At 45.1% G+C, this 22,341-nt stretch overlaps 3 protein-coding genes across 7 annotated transcripts; 1 reads left to right on the forward strand and 2 right to left on the reverse strand.

Annotated features, from left to right (window-relative positions):
- Positions 1-1,739: 1,739 nt before the first annotated feature.
- LOC147041553 (uncharacterized) lies at positions 1,740-4,205 on the forward strand. The gene is made up of 6 exons (XM_085939109.1): positions 1,740-1,830; positions 1,913-2,239; positions 2,770-3,042; positions 3,114-3,419; positions 3,497-3,589; positions 3,666-4,205. Exons 1-6 carry the CDS (start codon positions 1,764-1,766, stop codon positions 3,875-3,877), a joined length of 1,278 nt encoding a protein of 425 aa, XP_085795235.1. The 5' UTR covers positions 1,740-1,763; the 3' UTR covers positions 3,878-4,205.
- A 24-nt stretch (positions 4,206-4,229) lies between these two features.
- Positions 4,230-8,120, reverse strand: chrnd (cholinergic receptor, nicotinic, delta (muscle)). Its single transcript, XM_085939108.1, has 12 exons — positions 7,778-8,120; positions 7,035-7,180; positions 6,896-6,940; positions 6,701-6,810; positions 6,356-6,511; positions 6,014-6,123; positions 5,725-5,925; positions 5,530-5,641; positions 5,341-5,455; positions 4,936-5,146; positions 4,686-4,804; positions 4,230-4,553 (listed from the first exon to the last, which is right to left on the reverse strand). The coding sequence occupies exons 1-12, from the start codon at positions 7,818-7,820 to the stop codon at positions 4,371-4,373; spliced, it is 1,551 nt and encodes a 516-aa protein (XP_085795234.1). The 5' UTR covers positions 7,821-8,120; the 3' UTR covers positions 4,230-4,370.
- A 107-nt stretch (positions 8,121-8,227) lies between these two features.
- cip2a (cellular inhibitor of PP2A) lies at positions 8,228-21,668 on the reverse strand. Of its 5 annotated transcripts, XM_085939106.1 has the most exons (23): positions 21,607-21,668; positions 21,438-21,498; positions 18,556-18,685; positions 13,263-13,410; positions 13,063-13,175; positions 12,868-12,962; positions 12,367-12,484; positions 12,129-12,251; positions 11,759-11,985; positions 11,617-11,692; positions 11,320-11,541; positions 11,064-11,229; positions 10,741-10,888; positions 10,565-10,664; positions 10,363-10,481; positions 10,007-10,202; positions 9,865-9,939; positions 9,599-9,709; positions 9,312-9,508; positions 9,066-9,179; positions 8,793-8,875; positions 8,578-8,717; positions 8,228-8,513 (listed from the first exon to the last, which is right to left on the reverse strand). In XM_085939106.1, exons 3-23 carry the CDS (start codon positions 18,571-18,573, stop codon positions 8,370-8,372), a joined length of 2,733 nt encoding a protein of 910 aa, XP_085795232.1. In that variant the 5' UTR covers positions 18,574-18,685; positions 21,438-21,498; positions 21,607-21,668; the 3' UTR covers positions 8,228-8,369. The 5 variants fall into 5 exon arrangements, with proteins under 5 accessions (XP_085795232.1, XP_085795229.1, XP_085795231.1 ...); XM_085939103.1 differs by lacking the exons at positions 18,556-18,685; positions 21,438-21,498; positions 21,607-21,668 and adding an exon at positions 13,721-14,394; XM_085939105.1 differs by lacking the exons at positions 18,556-18,685; positions 21,438-21,498; positions 21,607-21,668 and adding an exon at positions 13,721-14,390 and having other exon boundaries at positions 12,367-12,463.
- Between the last annotated feature and the right edge of the window lie 673 nt (positions 21,669-22,341).

A 22,341-nucleotide genomic window follows, 5' to 3' on the forward strand; every position in this document is an offset into this window, starting at 1 on the left:
CGTGGTTCTTGCAAATACGTTAGCGTGAGCACCACTCTAACACTGCTGGTTTTGTTTGGGTGTCAGCGCCGGTCCAGGATATCCGCATGGAGTTGAGCGACGAGGCCGTGTTCTGCCGGGCTAACGGCATCTACCCGGAGCCCACGCTCGTCTGGTCCACACACCCCCCGACGGACGACGGGCTCTTCTACAATAAGACAAAGATGGAACAGACGCAACTTGGTTTCTATGAGGTGGAAAGCTGGGTGCAACTGAAAGCGGCCGGAAGCATCGACCTGGAATTCATATGTGAAGTCAGCAATGAAATGAACACCAAAAGAGCTCATTTCAAGAAAGAAGGTACACAAGACTCATTCCGAATCTTCCTGAGAAAGGTCCACTTCAAATCTTCTTCTCGCAGATCCCATCCAAACTTCGCCGCGCAGCCAAATCAAGATTCCATGCAGTTTCCCGGGCGACGTGGATACATTTGAGGTGATCTGGAGGATCCGTCATTCGGAGCACATCCTATCCATGAACGTGAGCGTCCTGCAGCGCCATCTGACGCTCTCGGAGGACTGGAAGATCCACGTGCTTGACGGACACTCGGCTTGGCGGCACCTCAAGCTGCCCAACGTGGTGCTCGACCATCAGGGCACCTACACCTGCGAGGTGCGAACGTCCCAAGTCACCTACATCACGCAGACTGATGTCATCGTCATACCAGGTAATTGCACCCCCCCCCTGTGAAAGTTTGAGAATTGTGAGTGATCAACATCCACAAATCCCTTCATCAGATTCAAATCCTCTGGTGCCGGTTTATATCGTCCTCGGCGTATTCGGATTCTTTTTGTTGGGGTCCTTCGGCATCCATGGATATCTCGGCTTTAAAGGTAAAATAAGACAAGATGAGCTAAAGCAGATTCTGACTGAATTGTTGTCTCTTCTCCAGTTTTTGGGAATCGCAATCAAAAAGGAGGAGGATGATGAAAGCAACTCAGCAAGAACAACTTCATCCGAGGCTGGTTTTTGAACATGTGCACTTCAATTTAAAATATATTTTTTCAATTGACTCAAGGACTATATCCATCTGCTCAAGCTACGCTTTGTTTGTACATTACAACATCCAGCTCTCCACACCTTTTTGGATTGTCTACACTGTTTCTACTATGTGTCTTCTCTGGATCCACTGCAACCTGGTCATCCTGGAAGAGGGACCCTCCCATCTGTGGTCTCTTCTCAAGGTTTCTCATTTCCCCTAGTCGGAGTTTTGAGTTTTTCCTTGCCCTCGTGGGAGTTTAAGATCAGGGGATGGCTGAGAATATTTGTCATTTTCACATGTCCTGAGTGTTTTTAGTCACCTAAATGTTGACTGTGATGTACCGAAGTCAAATTCCTTGTTTGGCACGCTCAAACATGGCGAATAAAAATTCTTGAATACGTTTGGTTGAAAATCAAATAAATTTATGTTGTCATAATGACTCTCTCTTTCCTGTTTTGTGGCTGGTATTTTTCAAAAATCAATTTAGCTTTGGAAAAGGACTACATAACCCCTACATAAATGTACTTCCATTGGAATTTGTAGATTTAAATTGATATGATCCGATTAGACTCTAATCTGATAGAGACTCTAATCATTAGAGTTATGAAGAAGGAAATAAATAAAAGAAAATAATGGTGGGTGTGTTTACATGCCAAAAGCAAAACCAAAAACAAAACAAAGAGGAATGCTGTCAGTCGACATGTTCATTGCACAACAAGTCCTGCCAGTGAGCAAGGATATAATGCAGACGAGGATGTCTTTGGTGGGTTTGGTGGTCCAGCTTCTTCTATGGCAGCTGATCCGGGCAGGTAAGAAGGACCTTCACAAGTGTTTTCTCCAAAAACGCATCAAATGGCTTCCATCAAACTTCTCTGCGTCAATGTTTTGCAGACATCAGGGATGTTTGGTGTCGTTGGAATGCGAGCTGCATTTTAGGGGTTAGCTTCAATGTTGGAGATGAGGTGGTCATCCACTGGATCCGGAAACCCCCCGGGGGCGTTGCGGTTAAGGTTCATTCTTTCTACTACGACACCGATCAGATGGCAAACCAGAGCAAGCATTTCAGGGAAAGAACGTCGTTGTTTAAGGAAAACATATCAGCGGGGAATGCATCGCTGCTGCTCAAGGACGTGTTGGTTGAAGATGAAGGGATTTACAAGTGCTATGTGGGAACCCTTCAAGGCAGTCAAGATTTCTACATCAACCTCCATGTGGAAGGTGAGCCCACAAACGCTCTTGTGTACATCAGCAAACAAAAACTGCATTCAAGTCTTGCTAGTTCTGAGTCCTGATAGATTTTGCTGCCTTATGGGGTTCCGCAGGGTTCAATTTTAGGCCTATTGCTTTTTCTCTTTGTACTTGCTAACCCTGCTTTCAACCTTGGAAGAGACTAACATTTCCTTCCATTGCTCTGTTAACAACTGACAGATTTACGTGCCACTTGATGCCTTTTCTATGTTAAGACATGAAAACAATGAATGCATGACTGTCCAGTGGCCCTTATAAATCCAAAGGTTCTTTGTCCAAACTCTCAATCCCTTCTGATTCAAAGTTCCCAGTGATTGGCTTTAACCTACTCAAGATGAGACCTATCATGCGAAAACCAAACTCCTCAAATCCTCCTCTTCAATCCTTCTCTAAACCTTGTTCAAATATCCTCATTCAAATTTGTCTTCATAAGTTCCTGACTTAACCCGTCCTTCTCTTCGAGCACCTGTTGTGTTGACCTGTTGTCGTCTGGGTGTCAGCTCCAATCCGGGATGTCCGCATGGAGTTGAGTGACAAGGCTGTGTTCTGCCGAGTTGACGGCGTCTACCCGCCTCCCACGCTGGATTGGTCCACAGATCCCCCCATGGCAGACACGCTTTTTGAGAAGAAAACAAATGTGGAGCAGACGCAGTTGAGTCTGTATAACGTGGAGAGCTGCTTGCAACTGAAGGCGGACGAAAGCATCCATGTGGAGTTCACATGTGAGGTCACCGGCGAGCGGAACAGCAAAAAAGCTCGACTCAGGACAGAGGGTACAGACATTTTAACCAGACCTCCTCATTTGAACTTTTTTGGGGGAATCTCATTCAAATCTCCTTTGCAGATGCGATCCAAACACAGTCCGGCTCCGAGGTGAAGATTCCGTGTAGTTTTCCCACACAGGTCCAAACCTTCGACCTGATCTGGAGGTTCCGTCATTCGGAGCATATCCTATCGATGAAGGTGAGCGGCATGCAGCGCCATCTGATGCTCTCAGAGGACTGGAAGATCCACGTGATGAACGGACACTCTGCTGGGCGGTACCTCAAGCTACCCAATGTAGTTCCTGACCACCAGGGCACTTACACCTGTGAGGTTCGGACGTCTCGAGTCACCTACATCACGCAGACGGATGTCGTTGTCATACCAGGTGATTACATCGTTTCCTGTCATATGGAATATTAGTGACAGTTCAAATAACAATACCAACATGCTTCTACCCCCAAGACTCAAAGCTTCCAGTACTGATCGGTATAACCATCTTAATCGGTGTCTTGCTGATCGTGTCTGTCTCCATAATTGGATTCTGCATCTGGAAAAGTGAGTGAGCCAAGTTAACGATGATGTGGGAGAGACAGCTTATTGGATCCTGACTGCGCTGTGGTCTTTTGTTTAGTGAGGACGTCGCGCAAATCGCCAAAGATACCAGAAGACGACGACTCCAAGAAACAAGAGAAGAAAGCGAATGACACGGACAAAGAAGTCACTGAAAGTCTAAACCTTGAATTTCTGTCTAGTGTCCTAAGGCAGAGGTATGCTAGGTTTATGAGCGGAATGGCTACAATTTTCCAAGGACTACGTTCCATGTCAAACAACAATGCTATATGAATGAAAAAGTTGCTTATTTTGCAAAAGGGAGATAAAATGTAAATAATATGATGAGGGAAGAACACCCTATTTTAGCATACATGTAAAAAAATGGAACTTAGGCTACATAAGAGTATGACTTTTATCCTGGAAAAGACGCTGATACACAGTAAAAATAAAAAAATAAGTATGTTACTACTTATTGAAACAAGACAATAAAATACATAAAAATTGACTTTTTTTTTTTTACTATTTTGTAGCTGCCGTAGTACCAAGACTGATCTGTGGGAGGCAGCACTGTTCCACGAGGCTGCAAAATTAAAGTCATGTTCTTGGAAATATTGACCAGCTTTAGCATTTGCGATCAGTGAGGAAAAATATAAAAAAAATTATTTCTCTTATGAATATATATAATTTTTTTCCACCTCAAACAAAAGGGAAAACCCCACACAAGTCAAAGAAAGCAGAATATTTGTTGAATATTCGTGTGTGTGTGTGTGTGTACATGCACATTTCACAGCAGCCGCACGTTGTCCTCTCTGTAATTGTGAGTGTCCCCATCGAAGGGCAGCGGTGGTGGGTGGTTGTAGAGGCCCATGAGGAAGATGATGATGGTGCCCAAGGTCATGACTGGGGTAACGAGGAAGAGGCAGAGCCGGTCCACAGTGCGAGCGATGCCGCTCCAGTTATCCTTCTCCTGGAATAACGACAACACGTCAGATGCCTTTGTTCGTTTACGCGGAGTGTTTTTTTTTTTTTTTGGCATTCATTTAAATGGGAACCTGTGTTTGATAAATGGCGTTTCCACATATGATGATGACACGCTCACCTCATTGTAGTCATTCTTATTGCGCATGTGTTTGATGATGTAGTTTGCGCCGTCCACCGCCGGCTTGATTTCCCCGTACAGCTGCTCGGTGGCTCCGCCATCCTCCTGTACCTTTTTCACTGAGGGATGAAAATGAATTATAGAAATTAGGACTAGGTTAAAAAAAAAAAAAAAAAAGTCAACTGTTGACTGGCTAAGTTGGCGTTTGCTGGCTTGTTTTTGTGATCGACTAACGTATACGTTTGCATACCTGTGGCGTGCGTGGGCCGAGTCATGAGCCCGTGTCTCACCGACTGCTTCTCAAACATTAAGTCGCTGCGGGATTTTACGCTGTAGTATTCCTCGGCCGACGTGATGTAGCCCGCTGAGCTGGAGCGCCGCTGCATGCCGCCGTCCCAGTTGGGCTCCGACTCGGCTGGCCGGGACATGAGCAGGAGACGGGGAAGACGCTCCAAGAACAACTGTGACAAATGCGTTGGTTGGACTACAACAGATTTCGGGTTTGTATTTTTAGGAAGGGAAAGTAGCACTTCATTTTATAATTTAAAGAAACAAAGAGGGATAACCGCTGAGTGGGATTCCCGCCTTGGCCACCAGGGGGACACTACTGTATTAGACTGTCATGCAAACACAAGTGTGTGTGCGTGTGTGTTACCCTCTTAGTCCACTCGGACATGATGTGTGTGCTTGGGCTCCTGAAGTGCAGGTTGAGGACAACCACGCAGTTCAAGACCACCACTGTCACCAGTACCATGATGAACATCAGGTACCTGAGACATCAACAATTAATCAAATAAAAAATAAAAATAAAAAAACACGTACACAATGAGTGTGTGTCTCTCACTTGACAATGAGCGGAACAGAGATGGAAGTCTCCGGAAGCCTTTGAGAGATCAGCAGAAGGAAGACAGACTGAGCGAGCAGCACGGAGATGGACAAAGTCATCTTCTCACCACCTAGCGTGCATGCACATACAAACAATTCAACATTTTAAGGAGCCAAGAAAATGTCAGTGAAGTGCGCGAGATTGCCGACGGACTGTCTGCGGGCAGGTAATAGACGAGCGAGGCCAGGAAGGAGATGAGCACGCAGGGGATGATGATGTTGACAATGTAGAAGAGCGGCTTGCGTTTGATGATGAGGTAGAAGGTGATGTCTTGGTGCTTGTTGCTCTCCATGGGAATGTGTTTGTACGTGTTCCTCTTGGCCGGGCGATGGATCACCTCCCACTCGCCGTTCTCTGACAACCAATCAGAGCAGAGAGTCCCGAGGTGCCCATCCGTCACGTCGACAAAGAATCAGATGCACCAAGAGTGCGAGGCGCTCACCCGTCCAGCTGGCCGGGTCGATGATGATCCACTCGACCGTCCACGTGTTGTGATCGTCGCCGTCGGTGCTCAGTAGCATTCGGATTTCTTTGGCGTTGTACGTCAGAGAGCTGCAACGATGTGGGAGATGCGCACAGCAGCTCAACAAAGACCGTCAACTTTGCAGTTCTTGCAGTATTTTGAGTGTAATTCCACTGTCAGCCACTAGATGGTGCAACACTATTCTTTTTTTTTTTTTAATCTCTATTTTCACTTATTGTAGGGGTTGGTCAGTTTGCACACAAGGGATGGAGCTGGGTTTACCATAAACAAAAAAAAAACCATATCAATGAGGAATCTCACGTAAACTTAAGGGTGCAATTCTGCCAGTCGAAGGGGAAATAGTTGACGTTGATAGAGCAGGATGAGCGGAAGATGGCGGGTGGTAACCAGCTGCACTCCCCCTCGTTGGTAACCAGCACGTTGCAATAGTAGGCCACCTGAAACTGGGCGTCGTTGCTGGGCGAGGAGGAAAAGGGGACAGACTCCTTAAGAACTACCGTAGAAAGGTATTTTTTTTCTTACAGAGCACTTAGATGTCGACTAAAAATCCCTCAAGAGCGAGTCGGGAGTGTGTGAATGATTCCAAACTCATCCCCTACTTTGTGGGTAGTGGAGGCTGGAACGATGAATGAAATGAGTGCTCACTTGTTTTCCAGGACGATCTCGGGAAGCCACACCAAGTTGGTCGGCAGACGCAGTATATCGATGCCGTCAAACTCGCTGGTGTTCCACGACAGACGGTAGTCCTTCCACGACTGGTGTAAACGCGCCCAAAAAGACGGCAAGTTTTGCAAACGCGCGGGGCGGCAGCGCAACTGTGCTTCGACTAGAAGAACTCACGTGGCCGATCCAGACGTTGGTGAGCAGGGTCTCATCCTTTTCTTTCTAGCATAAAAGCAGACACAAAGTAACCCTTGACCTCAAATGGCTTTTGCTGTCACAGTGTCAATAAAGCCAGCCGACGTTTGTGTTTTCGTACTAAAGAGATGAGGTTTGAGAGCGTGAGTGCGAGGTAGACATCAACCACGTCTTGTTGTCTCTCCACGGGACGCAGTTCCTTGTTGTAGCCACGCTCCTTTAACAGGTAGTTGATCAGGCGCTCTTCTTCGTTCCGGCACCAGCACACTAGGCACACGCACGTCAAGGTTAGCGTTGATATATTATAACACGTAGAAAAACAACACATTTAGAGTAACACGACTTAGATATTTTAATAGCACCCAAATCCCTAAGTACTACATAGGATGTACTTTCAATTTATTTTTTTTGCGGACTTCCAGTTTGAGAAGCATTGGTGTACACAAAGAGCCTCCAGCACGTTCAAGCGATCCAATTTCACGTGACAGCTGCTTCCTACTTGCTAACCTCAAATGCCAGGCACACAAACCTCCACCAAGCTGCAGATATTTGCCACCAATAGAATTAAACAACAAACACCTCAATATAAATTTGTTGAACTGTCTTTAAGTGCAACATCTCAATATTGAACTCATCTTTACGTTGCGACTTCATTTGAATCAAATCTAGATTCATCAGTTTGATAGCCCAAGATCCGAAACGCAGACTTCAATGAGACATAATTTGACAAATATTCGCATCAATATAATACTTACAGAGGACTACAAAATGTAAACATAACACACATACTAGTTGTTCCAGCATAACCAGGAAGTCCCTACGCATTTTAATGACAGAGCAATTGAAAGACAAAAGAAAACTAACCAGGCCAGAAAAAGGTGAGCAGGAACACAGCAAAGAGCTTCATGTTGAGTTGTAGTTTTGTCGGAAAGACCTTGTCCGTCTGTCTTCTTTCAGACCTTTTGCCAAAGTGCCTTTGATTGACAATCAGCAGCTGCAGAAACAGACGCGGCAGAAAATAGAAAGCAGCAGCAGCAGCACTTGGTCACTCTGTCCCGGAAAACACAACAGCTGCATCAATACTCAATAAAAGTCACACTTTGAACTTATTTGAAAACTTGAATGACAAGCGTGGTCAAAAGGTTTTGCAGTTATGCCCAAAATGCCAACTCAAAAGCTGACCGGTAAAATTCAGAGCTTAACTTAACGCAAATACTTATGATAAGAATGACGCATTCCTTTTGGCAACTTCAATAAGCAAGTATTGATAAAGTCATACGTACCTGGAATGATTTTCCACAACAAATACAGCAGTCATGATGTACATATTTATTTGCTATATAATTAAAACAAAGTTATTTAAAAACAAGAGACACATATTTTATTCAGCTTGTGTTACTTTTGTTGTGACTGTCATTTCTTAATTTAGTTTTTAGTTCACGGTTGTTGGCGAGTGTCACAGCGAGAGGTTGACGTCGTTCTTCTTGCCGCTGCTCAGGCTGTGGATCATGGCGATCATGGTCGAATGCTTGTTGAGCTCGTCTTCGCACTGTTTGAGCTTGGCCTCCAGCTGACTCTTCTGCAGCTCCAGAGACGACGCCTGCGCACGGGGGGGACCAGCATGGAACCGGGAAGCTTGGCGGGAAGGCAGACGTCACGCTTACCTTGATGCACGCGTCCCTCCTGGACTGCTCCGTCTTGGTCAGCTCTTTCTTCAAAGCTTCGAGCGTGTCCTCCAGCTCCCGCCTCTCTTGTTCTTTCCCTCGTTCTTTGTCTGCCGCCGTCCGCAGCTCTCCTTGTAACTCTGACGCCAAAACATGACTTCAACGAGGCGGAATTCTGATGCTACTGCAAATGTGCTAGCGTAATCGCATCTGACCTGCTATATCTTTGTCCTTCAACTGCATGTCTGAATGCAGCGACTTGATCTCCTCATCCTTCTCCTTCAACAGTGACACAACCCTGACGAGAATGTGCGAGCCCAGTGAGTATTAGGCATGCTACTACTCAAACACCAACGCTAGCATCGGAATCCCTTCTATAAAGTCAACTGAAATGCTAGCAAACAGTATGAACCAAAATGCTAACACAAGAGACTGACTAGTTGAAGATATGTCATATTGACATGCAAACATTTGGACAAGTCTCCTACTTCTCATGCTGCAGCTGCAGAGCTTGGTGGCTCTTCCGCAGCGTGTCGTTGCGTTGGTTGAGGTTGGCGTGAGCCGCCCGAAGCTCCTTCAACTGACACCCACTCTCATTGAACCTGACAACAAGCGCATCATTCAGTCATTACCTCTACCAAGGCAGTGACGAAGGTAAAGGTTTTTCAAATTAAGTGAATTATTCAGTCCCGACATTCCAGGAACTTTTATATCGTCCATTATATGGAAATGACCTTTGGAGCAGGGAGTTGTAGGCGGCTTTGAGGGCCTGGTGCTCCTCCGAGTCCAGCTGCAGTCTGGCGTTGTGTTGTAGTAGTTCCTCCGTGTCGGCCTTGGAGCGTTGCGCCTCCTCCAGCTGCATGGCCAGCTCGCTCTGAAGGGACTCACGCCGCCGCTCCGCTTCCTTCAGCAGGCTGGCCAACTTGCGAGCCTTTACGTCACAGATGCTAAATTAGACTTCATCGCCATTTACAATGGCTTCTTTCTACGGGTGGAGGTGCCACAAGACAAAAGTGCTCACCTCGGCCTCGGCCTGAGCTAGCTGGAAGTGGTACTGATTAATGAGGCGGTCGGCCTGAGACAGAGCCACGGCTTTTGCTTCCAGCAGGTCCTTAAGGCGACTCTCCTCAGACTGAAGGTCAGATTAGGATTTAATGAACATCAAATGCCAAATCAGGCCTCCAAGTCAATCATTGCAATCCTGCATGTGCTTCTTTTAGACTGAGGACTAAACCCTAGTTGTCATGGTAAAAAACACACCAACGTCAGGAGTCTCTCATGACTTACGGCGAGGGCGGCGAGCTTCTGCTCGTAGACGTCGATGATGTCAGACACATGGGCATCTTTTGCCGGCTCCTGCAGCTACAAACCAGAAGGGGGCAGCACTCAGCTTCAATGCCATGCTATCAAAAAGCGACAGGAAGCCTACAGGAAATGCGTTTAAGACCTCCAAGCCGCCGCGGAGCTTCTCCACTAAGCCGTGGATGTTGCTGGATGCCCCGGATATGTCCAGACTGCTGCTGTTTGTCCGAGGAGGCGGGAAGTCCTGCACAGGGATACGCTTGACGGTATGTTCGGCCTCCCTTTGCCGGTAAGCATTATTGGCGGCCATGCTGTCCCCGAGGCTGGAGGAAGACAAAAGTCACGTTTTTTCCACGATTGTAAACAGTACTCAGTGTACTTTAGGCCAAAGTATAATTGATGGCTCATGCTTGGCTGCTAGCTGGTCGATGCAGGTTTTCATCACTAAAGAACTGAAATCCTCTTGAACAGCTGGAGACTCACACCAGCGACGGGAAGTCCGGGAGCGGCGTGGCCTCCAAGAGCAGAGCGAGGCCGGTATGCACGTGCGCTCTGTGATGCGAGGTCAGGGCCAGAGCGAGGGGCGTAGCTATCCTCTGGTCCTGAACATGCGATGGGGGTTGAAGGTGATGATGTTGCAGAAGCAGAGAGAGGAAGAAGAAAAAAAAAAAAAAAAGGAAGTCACCTGCAACGTACGGTAGAAGCCGGTCTCCATGTCCTTGACTTGCTGCCGCAATTTGCTCATCAGCACCAAGGTGCTGAGCAGAGCCTCGGCACACACCTGACTAGACACACACAGACACGTATCATCATCATCATATATCTTACAGTGAAGAAGACTCCTGGACCTGATTGGCTGACCTGAGATTGTTGTCAGCGCCCGGGGGAAGGCAGGCCAAGGGGTTGTTGCCATGACAACAGGCGAGCAGTGTCTCTACCTGCAAGAGGCACTGATGTGCGCTCACCTGGTTTGACACCAGTGCCCGTGTGGTGTCCTTACCGCACATAAGTGGACTGGTTAAGGCTTTTGGACAAAGCAAACAATACATGGACCAAGATGACACTCACTTCCCCAAGGGTCAGTGTCAGGGCCTAACCAAAACTCAACTCAACAAGGCTGTACCTTTGGACATCTCTGCTGGGTTTAACACTACCGGACAATTATGAGCGAATGGCGAGGATATCGAGGAGCAGGCTGTTGACGCGAGTGACGCGTTTGCAGTGTTGTCTCAGGTGAGCATCTCTTTTGGCAGGCGGGTCCAGGGACTTGACAAAGTCCAGCAGGACAGGAAGTAGCATCCTCACAAAATTCTCAGTGCTGTCTGGCATGCTGGCAGCGCCCAATGCCTCCTGGGCAAAGGCAATTACATGCATAATGAAATGTCAGATTTTTATTTTCTCAAACATGTGGAAAATGACACTTGATGACTTAATTCAAACCTCCATCAGCTCCGTGAGCAGCTGCAGCGCCTTCAGTGAGCAGGTCTCGGCACCATCCACGGGCGAGCTGATCCACTGCACTAGCGCCAGCCCAGGCTCAGTCGCCGCCGCCTTCCTCCGGCTTGCCGCCGTGAGTTTGGGTCCCGCCGCTTTGCACAGCACCTGGCACAGCAGTGGGCGCAGACCCGGCACGCTGCACATGGCGAGGAGTAGCTCCAGGACCTGCGGACGCACAACAGTCAAGCTCCAGGGGAACTCTAGAACTGTCATGCATGAAGGTGCATACACATAACTCACTTTGGCTGCTGAGTCGGCATCTTTTAAATGCAACAGTCCTAAAACTTGAGACACACACGCTGGCAAGTGCTGGTACCTGCGGACCACGACAAAACCGCTTTAGAGGGGTTTGTGCCTTTGTGTGTATCTGTGTGTCTTGTACCTTGTGAGATAATCTGCAATTTTGGGGTTCTGCAGCAGATCAACCAGAAGATCGACAGAATACGTTCGGGTAAGTGTGCCGTCACCGTTGACAATGATGTTAAAGACCAGCTGGAAGGTCTGGTGGATGTTTTTGGCATCAAAGAGCTGTGGTGGAAACACACACACATACAGCAAAACATACAAACAAACACACATACACGAGGAAACACACACACACACAAAACACTGATGAAAACACAAACCGATATCGAAAGTTTGGACACAAACAACATGCACAGAAATTGAGAGGCACGAACACACCAAGAATTACCAAAAGTCTACAATCAGAAAAGTCTACCAAAATGGCAACCGTTCCCACACCCGCCCACCTTCTCTCCGACTTTTTCGTTAAGAGTCAGGCTGGCCAGGATGGACAAGGTGAAAACCACCACGGTCAGACTGTTGTGGGCCAGAAAGGTGATCAGCGTCCGATAAAACGGCTTCACGTTGTCCTGTTTTTGGATGAAGAAAAGTTCAGTTCCATTTCACTTTTTTACACCCACCCCCTCAATCCATGATGAGGTCACTACAGCAAAAAAAAAACACAAAAGAACCATCACTACTGACCAGAGACTTGATGTGAGTCTGCACGGCGGGGTTATCTCGACAAAGGTTGGCTAACAGGCCGAGGCAGGGCATGATGATGTCATCGCTAGGGGACTGGCTGCCAGAAAAGATTTCAATTCTGTGTGACGGGTTGGCAGTGAAACATGAGCTACGCACACACGGAGTAAGGTCCACCTCAATAAGAAAAATTGAAACTCAGTATACAGATAGACGAACAAAGTTTTTTTTTTACTTGTAGGTTAAAGCCTTTTTTTTGCTGATCAGACTTACACCGAAATTCGGTTTACGTCGTAGCGTAGGAACGGATCAACGTCACAAACCAAGGACCCCCTGTATTATTTCTACTAGTGACTTACAGAAATTTGTCTTCTGAAAAGTATTATCCTTTGTTTCATGATTTTTTTTAAAAACCTTTTGTATTGAACAACTGAAATGAAATTAGCTTTCCTAGTGTATTTACATTTTGTGAGCTGCATCTGTACACTTGTATGTCCGTCTTACATGTTGGACACGAGGAAGACGATGAGCTCGTTGACGTGGTTCGAGGACGGGAAGATGCGAGTGCTGTAGGTTATCTTCTGGAGCAACTGTAAACTCTTTGCACAGACATAGCAGTATTACAATATGCCAGCAACGGTCTGCAACGTACGTATACCCCGTGATGAAATTGTAATATAATCGACTGAAATGACTAACCTGCAGTACTAAAGGGTCTCCAGGGGTGGTGCTGTGGCGATGAACAAGCAGAGCCAGGATGCTGGTGAGGTTGAAGTTACAGTGTAAGATCTTCCTGCTGCCATCGTCACAAGCTGCAATGAGTTGACGTATTGGAATATGGATTTATTCCACCAGAATTTTATCTAAACTAAATAGATTAAAGAAAAAATGGACAGTACCAAGCTGCGTCAGCAGGGACAAGATGGCACCGGCAACGGTGGGACTTGTATTTGCGTTACCGGTGAGCTCCACCAGCCTGCGAACACACTCGGTGGGTAGCAGCTGACCTGAAGACAGCAGCTGCTCACATTTGAGGTTGGAAATCTCCTGCAAACATTAAAAACTGTGACAAAAATGTCTCTGCTCTTTTCATCAAATGTAAAATTTGCGTACCACATTATGGTTTGGTGATATGCATATCAAGTTTATGAGAATTAAAAAAAAATTACAACTTGTAGAGAAATAGATAAGGTTGAAAATTAATTGAATTCAAGTTGGCACTGGACTGTAGTAGAATGGAATGTTTACAAAAAACAAAGGCTACCATTTTGAACAAAATCTTTGGAATCTTTCTTGTTCCATGAAATATAGTTATCATAACTTAGAAAATGACACAAGAGGTTTAAAAGTGAGTCACCTCCATTTGCTTAAGAAGCTGTGCTGTACTTTGAGCATTCCTCCCTCCTTCATACTGCTGCGTGGCGAGCAGCAGAGACTTCAAACAAGTCGTAGCGTCCATTTAGGAAAGTAAAAACCAAACTATCAAAAATATTAATTTGACCTTTTATTTACTGTAACGCTGTGTGTGAGTGAATGAGAGAGGGAGATTCAAATGCGAAACTCGACGTTCGCAAACCAGCAAGCGGTTACACTAGCGGCACATGAGGTTTAAAGCATTGAATTGAATCTCTACATTGAATAATTTCTATCATCGTCTCGAAATAAAAACGAGAGATATTTATTCCAGTTCATTTGTGCTCGTTTTAAGTCCCCAACCGTCAACTTCCGACAACAAAACAACACGTCCTCCCGCTCGGTACTTCAAAATGGTGTGGGACAAATGACGTTTAAGATTGCGCGCATGCGCGGGGCTGCTGCCGCCTTCAGGGCCCATAGGAAATGTGGCTCCTTATGCGCGGGGCTGCTGCCGCCTCCTAGGGCCGATAGGAAATTTGGCTTCTTGAATAGTTTTGCCATAAAAGCTACGCGAGAAAATACACAATTTAAGCAGAAATTGAATCCTTTACACCAGTGGTCCCCAACTTTTCTGCTTTTCCATCAGTACGACTTCTCCGTTCTGTACTGATATCAAAGACCGATACTTTGCAAAAGAAATGCAAGAAAATTGTGATTAAAGAAATACCTATCTTCGCCAATTGAGATATTTGGCTTATCATTGTGCAACATTGATGGCGATTTTTCCCATTCTCATTCCAATTTCTGGTTGGAAAAACAACAAAAACGGCCACAAGAAGGCGCTCGATACTGTCCCGCCGAGGTCGTTTTCATTGATAAACACACTCACACACACACACACACACACGCGCACACACACAAAAGATACAGTAATAATTTACAAATTATAAAAATATAGTTTTTGTATTTTTGTTTAGGATCTTGGGGATAAATGAAAATAAACCCATTTTGGATGCAATAAGCATTGTTCTTGTTTTCCATTTAATCCCCTTTCCTCCCTCTTGATTCGACATGAATGCAATTCCATTTTTGCCCGATAGAGGGAGGCACACGTCACATGTCATCACGTTTTCGGTTGTTTTTTCTAAATTACATTTTTGTATCTGAATTGATGTTTCAGCTATTTCTTCATGAAAACGGACAAATTTAAGTGTCTTCAGAAATCCGTTTCCTCTCACACATCGTTCGTCTTTTGACACTCAAGTTGGCTTAACTGTCAATGCTTATTATGTTGTTGCAATACACCAGAGGGACTTGTAAACCAAAGTGCCATGATGAGGCAGCCATTTTATTGTTAAGTTTTATTTTATTTTTGGTAGGATAGGGGTGTCTGCACTATTATTGACCAACCTTTTCTGAAAATGACCCACAATGTATACATACTGTAATTGGTAGTTTTCAAATGAGCTAAATGCATTGAGGGGAAAAAAAAAAAAACACTCATCAGGGATCAATCCAGCTCAACTATCACTCTCATGGTGGCCTTAGCCCCCCCCCAAATGAGTGTATGTATGCTCGTGTGCTGTCTTAACCCCTGAAGTGGGTCCTTCTGGCTGGCTCATCCCGCTAACGAGGGCCTTGCTGTAGGACTGTAAACAGAGGACCACTCCCGATAATCAGTCCGAGGCCCGGAAAGAAAGCGCAGAGGGACTATCAAAGGCTGCAAACAGGTGAGGTGAACTTACGATTCAAGCCATAATATTAAGTACACCTAATGGGAGCCAAATCAAAAGTTACATTGCTCAGTGTCAACTGACGCAATCCGAGAGGTGTTGCGTAACAAAAAGTTTCATTTAGGTGCTTGGAAAGCTTAAAAGGTAGATTTTTTTTTTTTTAAATTGATATTTTGACTTGCATCTCATTTAAAATATATTGAAGTGCTGAGGTTTCCTATGAGGAGGGGAGCTGCACCGAAAGATGAATTGTGATTAAATGAAATAAGTAAATGAAAATACTTAAGTATTTCATATTGGGATTTTATTTTGTAACATTTATGGTATACTCGGCCACACACACACACACACTCACTCACACACACAAAACTGGAGTCATTGAAATGTAATTACTGCAAGACTCTTTGTGCGAGCAGTAATCCTGTGAATCCATTGTTGGCCATACGTGCCTGCTCCTTCATTTATGACCACTACCCCCAACCAATTCGACCCCCCCACACACACACACTCAGGAGAAGTGTGCTTCCCACAAAAAGAGGCGTAATTAGCCCGGCGACACAGGCCCTCACAATGGGTACAACTTTTAAAAGGCACTGTAAGGCAAATACCGAAGTGTGCCATGTTGCACTTTAGGGCGGGGGGGGGGGGGTTGAATTGAATCCCATTCAAATGGCTTTCTGTCAATCATTACAACGCTGTAGTTTGTGAGTGCTGCCTCTGCTTGCCACTTTTCTGCTTTTGCCAAGACTTGCACATGCCTCCTGGTGGCCACACACGGCAACTGGCACCCCTGCTGTCCCAGGCTAAGTTGTGAAGGATCTCCGAGCAGCAGTGGACCCCAGAGATGCAGCGTGTAGGACCACCGGTGTGTGGACACGCCCTACTGTCCATTAACCAGTGTCCCGGCTGTGGGTAAACCAGCTATGGGTAAATAGTGACGACCTCAACGGTGGACCAGGCGGATGAAGGCTGCAGCAGAAAAGGGTCACCAGTCGTCTTGGTCTCCATACCACTGGATTCTGACCCCCTGATCTGTCAAGGACAGTGTGATGGCTGTCTGCGCACCAGTCTCCCCACTTTAAATAAAGTCACAAACGGGCGTCTTTTTCTCGAGAAGAAGACAGTCATACTCGTCCCGAGCGACCGCCAATAATGATGGTGTGTGTGTATGAGAGAGCGAGAGAGAGTTTGCAGCGCGGCATACACATTAATGATCGCAAGTCCTAAACAAACCCTCTGTGGTTGTTGGGCATCGACCCGCTGATGCGCCCATCACAAGCGGCTAACGTATCCGCGGAGGCCTCGCGCTGTAATTGACTTTGGGACACACACACACGTGCGGGATTAGCAACTCTCATTAGCCAGACCCCCTGTTGCTTTTTTTGTGTATGTTTTGTTGTGCTTGGAGACGGGGTGTGTATTATGAGAACAAAATAATATATTCTGCTATATATTTGCTTGTTAGCAAACAAAGTGTGAGCTCATCCTTTTTGGCTTCACCCCTTGAAATACATCCCCCGGTGTTTATTGGCCCGTGTGGGCCACGAAGGGAAAAAGTGTGCGAGGTCGTTTGTGTTTCAGCCCGAACGGATTGGCCCGTCACGAGCTCACCCAACGGATCGCCCGGATGATCGTATTTCCTGATTAACTCAAGTGAAATAAAGCTCTTGTAAAAAAAAAAAAAAAGGACGTTCCCTATCCCTTCTTCCCTTTTCCTCGCTCCCTCTCTCTTGACTCTTTTTACGTTTTGTTTTTAATTACCGTGGTCATGCCCGACGGCGGCTGATGACTTGATTAAGACTGTCGCGCTCTGTTCCAGTCTCTACCCCGCTGATGGATGACTCCCAAGCTTATTAACTTACTTGCCACCCCGCCCCGACGATCAATAACGTGCCGGACCTTGAAACGCAAAGAGGGGCAGTGTGATGGAGAGACACATGATTAGCCCATGTAGCCAATATGGAGAGGAGTACAGGTATATTGATTGGGATGGATTAGGCTCAGTTGCAGAGGCTTAAAAGCTTCTCTTTTTCTTACGCTGGTTTTTGTAATCGTACCTGACACCGTGACATTTTTAATGGTAACGAGCAATAAAAAAAATGGCGATACAGATTTTTTTATGGTGTGGCTCTTCCATATTTTGGAATGACTGAAAAAAATGAATACATTCAATCACATAATGACCAAGCCATGGCAGGCGTGCTTAAACTTGTTAAGGTTGTTTAGCATACCTGTCATGAAATTTAAACGGCTCTATTATTTGAAATAATCCAAATAATATGATTACTTTTGTTTCATTTGATGTATTATTCGATGTAACATAAAACCACATTATAAAAAGTTTTTTTTGGGGTGACATTATTGCATTCACTATTTATTACATTCGTCTAATTAAAAAAAAAAAACATTGAAAATTCTTAAAAGTAAATTCCTCAGTCCGAGATGGCTAAAGTTCCAACGCAATCGAAACAAATCGGAGCATTCCAATCTCAAGGGGAAAAAAAAAAACAAAAAACACAACAGTACTTGACACCCGCCCGTCTCCTTTTACTTGGAAGACCACCAGGAGACACGGCAGATGAGGAAAGGTCACAAAAAAAAAAACCTCATTCCCCATGGGAACCGCCCGCTTCACTGGGGCTTTTCACGAATCAGGGCTCATCATCGAAGATCATTTAGCCACCAATGGAAGCGCTTCAGCGTGCCGAGAAGTTTCGACATGTCTGAAGGTGACATTACGTTAGGACTGAATGAAACGGGGCAACGGAACACGCATAATAGACTTTCTTTCTCCGCATGTTGCGATATCGATCACGACTTGATGGAATGTTGGGAGCAGAGTTATTACATTGACTCTACGCTTATTCAAAGGAGGGCGAGTCATCCAAATTAAAACTGCAATTTAGCGTCACCCGATTTGACTGAGACTTTTTTTTTTTATGGCTCTACTCATGATATACACGTCTACCATAATTCATGTGGCTCAGTGAAACCGAATTGATCAAAATGATCAAAAAAAACAAAAATGGCCGCTTCGAATCAAAATGGGCTCCTGAGACTTTTTTTGTGGGCACATGAATAACATAAATATGTTTCCACTGACCTTTTCTTTGGCCTCCATCTGTGTTGACGGAAGTGGAAGCTCCTGCAGGGATGATGCACGCCATTAATGTGAGCGGGCTCCATTTTGCCAGACATTGATCTCGACATGCGGATCGTCCAACCCCGACCGACTGAAAGACGACGACAAGCAGAGGCAGACTCAGAAGGTCATCAATAGAACATTAAACATTACATTTTCTTAAAACATGGGTGAAGGTACAAAAAAAAAACAGTATGTCCCAAAAAAAAATAATAATTTAGTATTTTTTTTTATGGTGTTGGGATTTTCAATAGTTTCAAAGATTTTTTGCTATTTCAACCACACTAAACAGTAGCAGAGAAACTACACCATTTCCATCCATGAGGTCATTTAGCAATATGTTTTTCCAAGTAACTTTTCCCACTAAGCTTTCAGCTGGGACATTTGAAGAATTGACATCATAAAAGCCATTCAAAAGGCAACTAAGAGCGACGTTTCCAAGCCGTGAATGCACACTTAGTGGCTACATTCAATCCCCGCAAGAGAAATTTGTCTCAAGTGCAGAAAATTATTGCTAACCTCTGCATTTTCCCCCTTTTTTTCCACCCGGCTGTGATGCACATTATGAGAAATATGGAGTTGCTTTTACCGTATGCACTCCAGCCAGGGCCGTCATCTGTGACTTCTATTAGCTTGCCGCTCAATAGCGCTCTTGTCCTTGGATGTATTGTTTCTATTAACTTTTTTTTTTTTCCCTGGTCTGTTTTAATTAAATGTGCTGATGGAGTTTTTTTTGGGGGGGGATGGAAATGTCACAACAGCGCTAATGAATTGACGCGATGTCCGGAAGACAAATCAACACCAACTGTCTGTATGAATCAGATTCTTTAAAAAAAAAAAAAAAAAAGCATAAACAGATCAATAGAGCTTTCACGGCTCGCATATTGCTGACATAACCTAATCCCGGCATGCGTGTGTGACCACCTTGCATCCAGAGCTGTAACACAAGCTCATTTAGCATATGGCATCTTTACCGTCGGTGGGGTAAACACAATGGGGATGGTCAAACACACCACGCTGTGCACATTTGCACATTAAGCCGTTAGAAAGCTTCTTTAGGAACCTTCAAAATGAATCAACTTTGTCCGGAATCTGCATTTGTAGGCCGAGTGTTACTCGGGCCTGTGTCAAAATGTGCTGAGTATTCTATGGAGTCAGGTTTAGAGTTAACAATCAAATTCGACTGTGGACGCGCCAAAAACAAACAAAAAAAATGGTCACATTTTACAAATAACATTGTGCTACTCGTCCAACAAATGAAGTCATAAAGGCTTTCTTTCCGCTGCTCCTTTATCGGCGTGAAGCATTCAAACAAATGTCCAAACTTCATTGAGCAAACCTTTACTTCCACCCTGGCTCTCGAGGATCTCGCTATCAGCTGTCAACCTTAATGGAGGCTGCCAATCCCAACAAATCAATACGTCCCCAACAAGGGGCTCCGATTTCCGACCACACAAGAGTAAGCATGACGTCACGTGACCAGGATGCCCCTACGATCATAGTCCAACACAGGAGGGAAAAATAAATAAAAAAAATCAGACCATTTTTGGTGGGAACAGGTTAGACACCCAGAAGCAGGCAGCTAGCCAGCTAGCAAGCGGGAGGTGACGCTAGGCTAGGCTAGGCTATGCGAGCGAGGCCGTAAAGTGGCCGTTAGTGTACATTAGAGGCTCTTGAAGGGATCATGAATTTTTCAGCAAGGGGCTTTGCATGGTCGCAACCTTAAACACACCACAGGCCCTTCAGGATACTCTCACCTTTAACCCCTGCTCTCCCTCGGGGCGAATGGTCATGGTCAATGATCTGCCTGGCAACAGCTTTGTATCACATGAGGTCAAGTGGATGTTTTCACATCCTCAGACTGATTAAGGTGTTCAATAATGGCGCGCAGGGGGGGTCACTCTGGCATTGATATAGTAACAATAGTCATAGTTGTGATTATAAATATAACAAGCAAAGAAAAAAGCTGCAGCTCACTACTTGTTTTAGTTTTTGTTTAGTCTTTGTGTCAAGATATCAGATATAAGATTAGTTTTAGTCAAGTTCTTTTTTTTGTCTGGTCACATTTTAGTCACCTCTTTTTTTTTTTTTTTTAAGTCAGAATGGTCCAGGACTATTTTAGTCTAGTTTTAGTCGACTAAATCTTATGACATTTTTTATACTCTTTTCTCGAATGCAATTCTATTTTAGCCAAATCCAATTGGTCCTTTCAAAAATATATTCATTTCAGACACAGAAGATGCTCTGATTTGAATTATTTTCTCAGAGGGTCGCCATCAAGTCAACAACATTCAACCACTGCATTCGTGATGACGCCATCTTGGAAATCAAAGACACGTCATTAATTGGATCCTTCACTGAGGCTGTGATGGGGGCGGATTTGTGCACATCCGTGAGTGCATGTGTGTAAATGGACTTAGTTTAGGCGGGATTAACCGCACTAAGAGAGGCAGGGACATGCAGGACGTGTAGTGTCCATATGCTGCAAAGCCTTCCCTTGGGGGCCAACACGTGCCCCTCAACTGCACTGATACTACTAAATAAGTATTTGGAAAAAGAAATTGCCTTTAAAAAGGCAGATTTTGTACGTAGTATGTAAAAGATAAACAGCTAGCCTAATGCTAACGCCTAATGGTAATCACCATTGACTGGCTAGCAAACAACAATTCCATTCAAAAATGGCACAAAGAGGCTGAACAAAAAACAACATTTAGTGCAGAAACACATTTTGTGTCTATTCACAAAAGTCAACTTACTTAAAGATTTTAATATTCTACTCCTACATTATGTTTTCCTATATGTCATCTAAATCCCCAAAGGATTAAGATGGCTCACTCACTCACCTGTGTGAAAAGTCAAAGTTGGTCCTGCCTGAGTTCTTCCTTTGCCCGTCACAAAAGCGTGCTTGAAACACAAAGTACATATATGTAATGTAAAACAGTTTATCCATGTTTTTGGAAGACATAAATGTCAACAAAGAGCCAACAAAGCAGGGGCAAAAAAGAAATGTACCTGATGTTGAAATCAATGAGGCATTCTTCTTCACAATTCCAACTTCGAGGTTGGAAGCGCTGTTTAACGATGCCTGCCACCCTGTGGTTAACACTGGTATTACATCTTTCAAACATCAGCGATAGTGAATATTTTCGAGAAAAGGAGGACTATTACAGTACTCTTTGCTCTCAGTGGCCAAAGTGGGAACACTAGGGACAAACCTTTAAGAACAACACCAAAAGCCAATGGTCATAATACACGTATTGTCCAATGAGGAACTTTCTGCAAGGGTCCATCAACACCAAAAGCCAATGGTCATAATACACGTATTGTCCAATGAGGAACTTTCTGCAAGGGTCCATCAAAAATGAATATTTTTTTTGCTTCATGTACCTCATGTAGTGCTGTAAACAGTCTCAGCACAAAAGGGTTTTTGTGAGGCGCATGCCGAGAGGAAACCTGCGTGGAAGAGTGTGGAACAAGTCGAATGACAAAAGCAAGTGTCGGCCTTACACGCACTTCGGAGCCCTTAATACATGTGAATGGAGCCCCCCCCTCTACCTGCCATCATGTTTTTAGCACACTCACTTGTCTTATCATGATGAATGGAGAGTTGGAGGGACTCAGGGGGGGCTGGAATATGTTACCCCGCGGGAGCACAGTGGATCCCCACTGCGGCCCCCGTGAAGTAGGGTGAGGCCATCTGCCCTCTTCTTCTTGGGAGTCAATCCCACCTAGATGAGACACACACGT

This window comes from Syngnathus leptorhynchus, chromosome 19 (genome assembly GCF_054491065.1).
Source record: "Syngnathus leptorhynchus isolate UIUO chromosome 19, UIUO_Slep, whole genome shotgun sequence".
Taxonomy (NCBI): Eukaryota; Metazoa; Chordata; class Actinopteri; order Syngnathiformes; family Syngnathidae; genus Syngnathus; species Syngnathus leptorhynchus.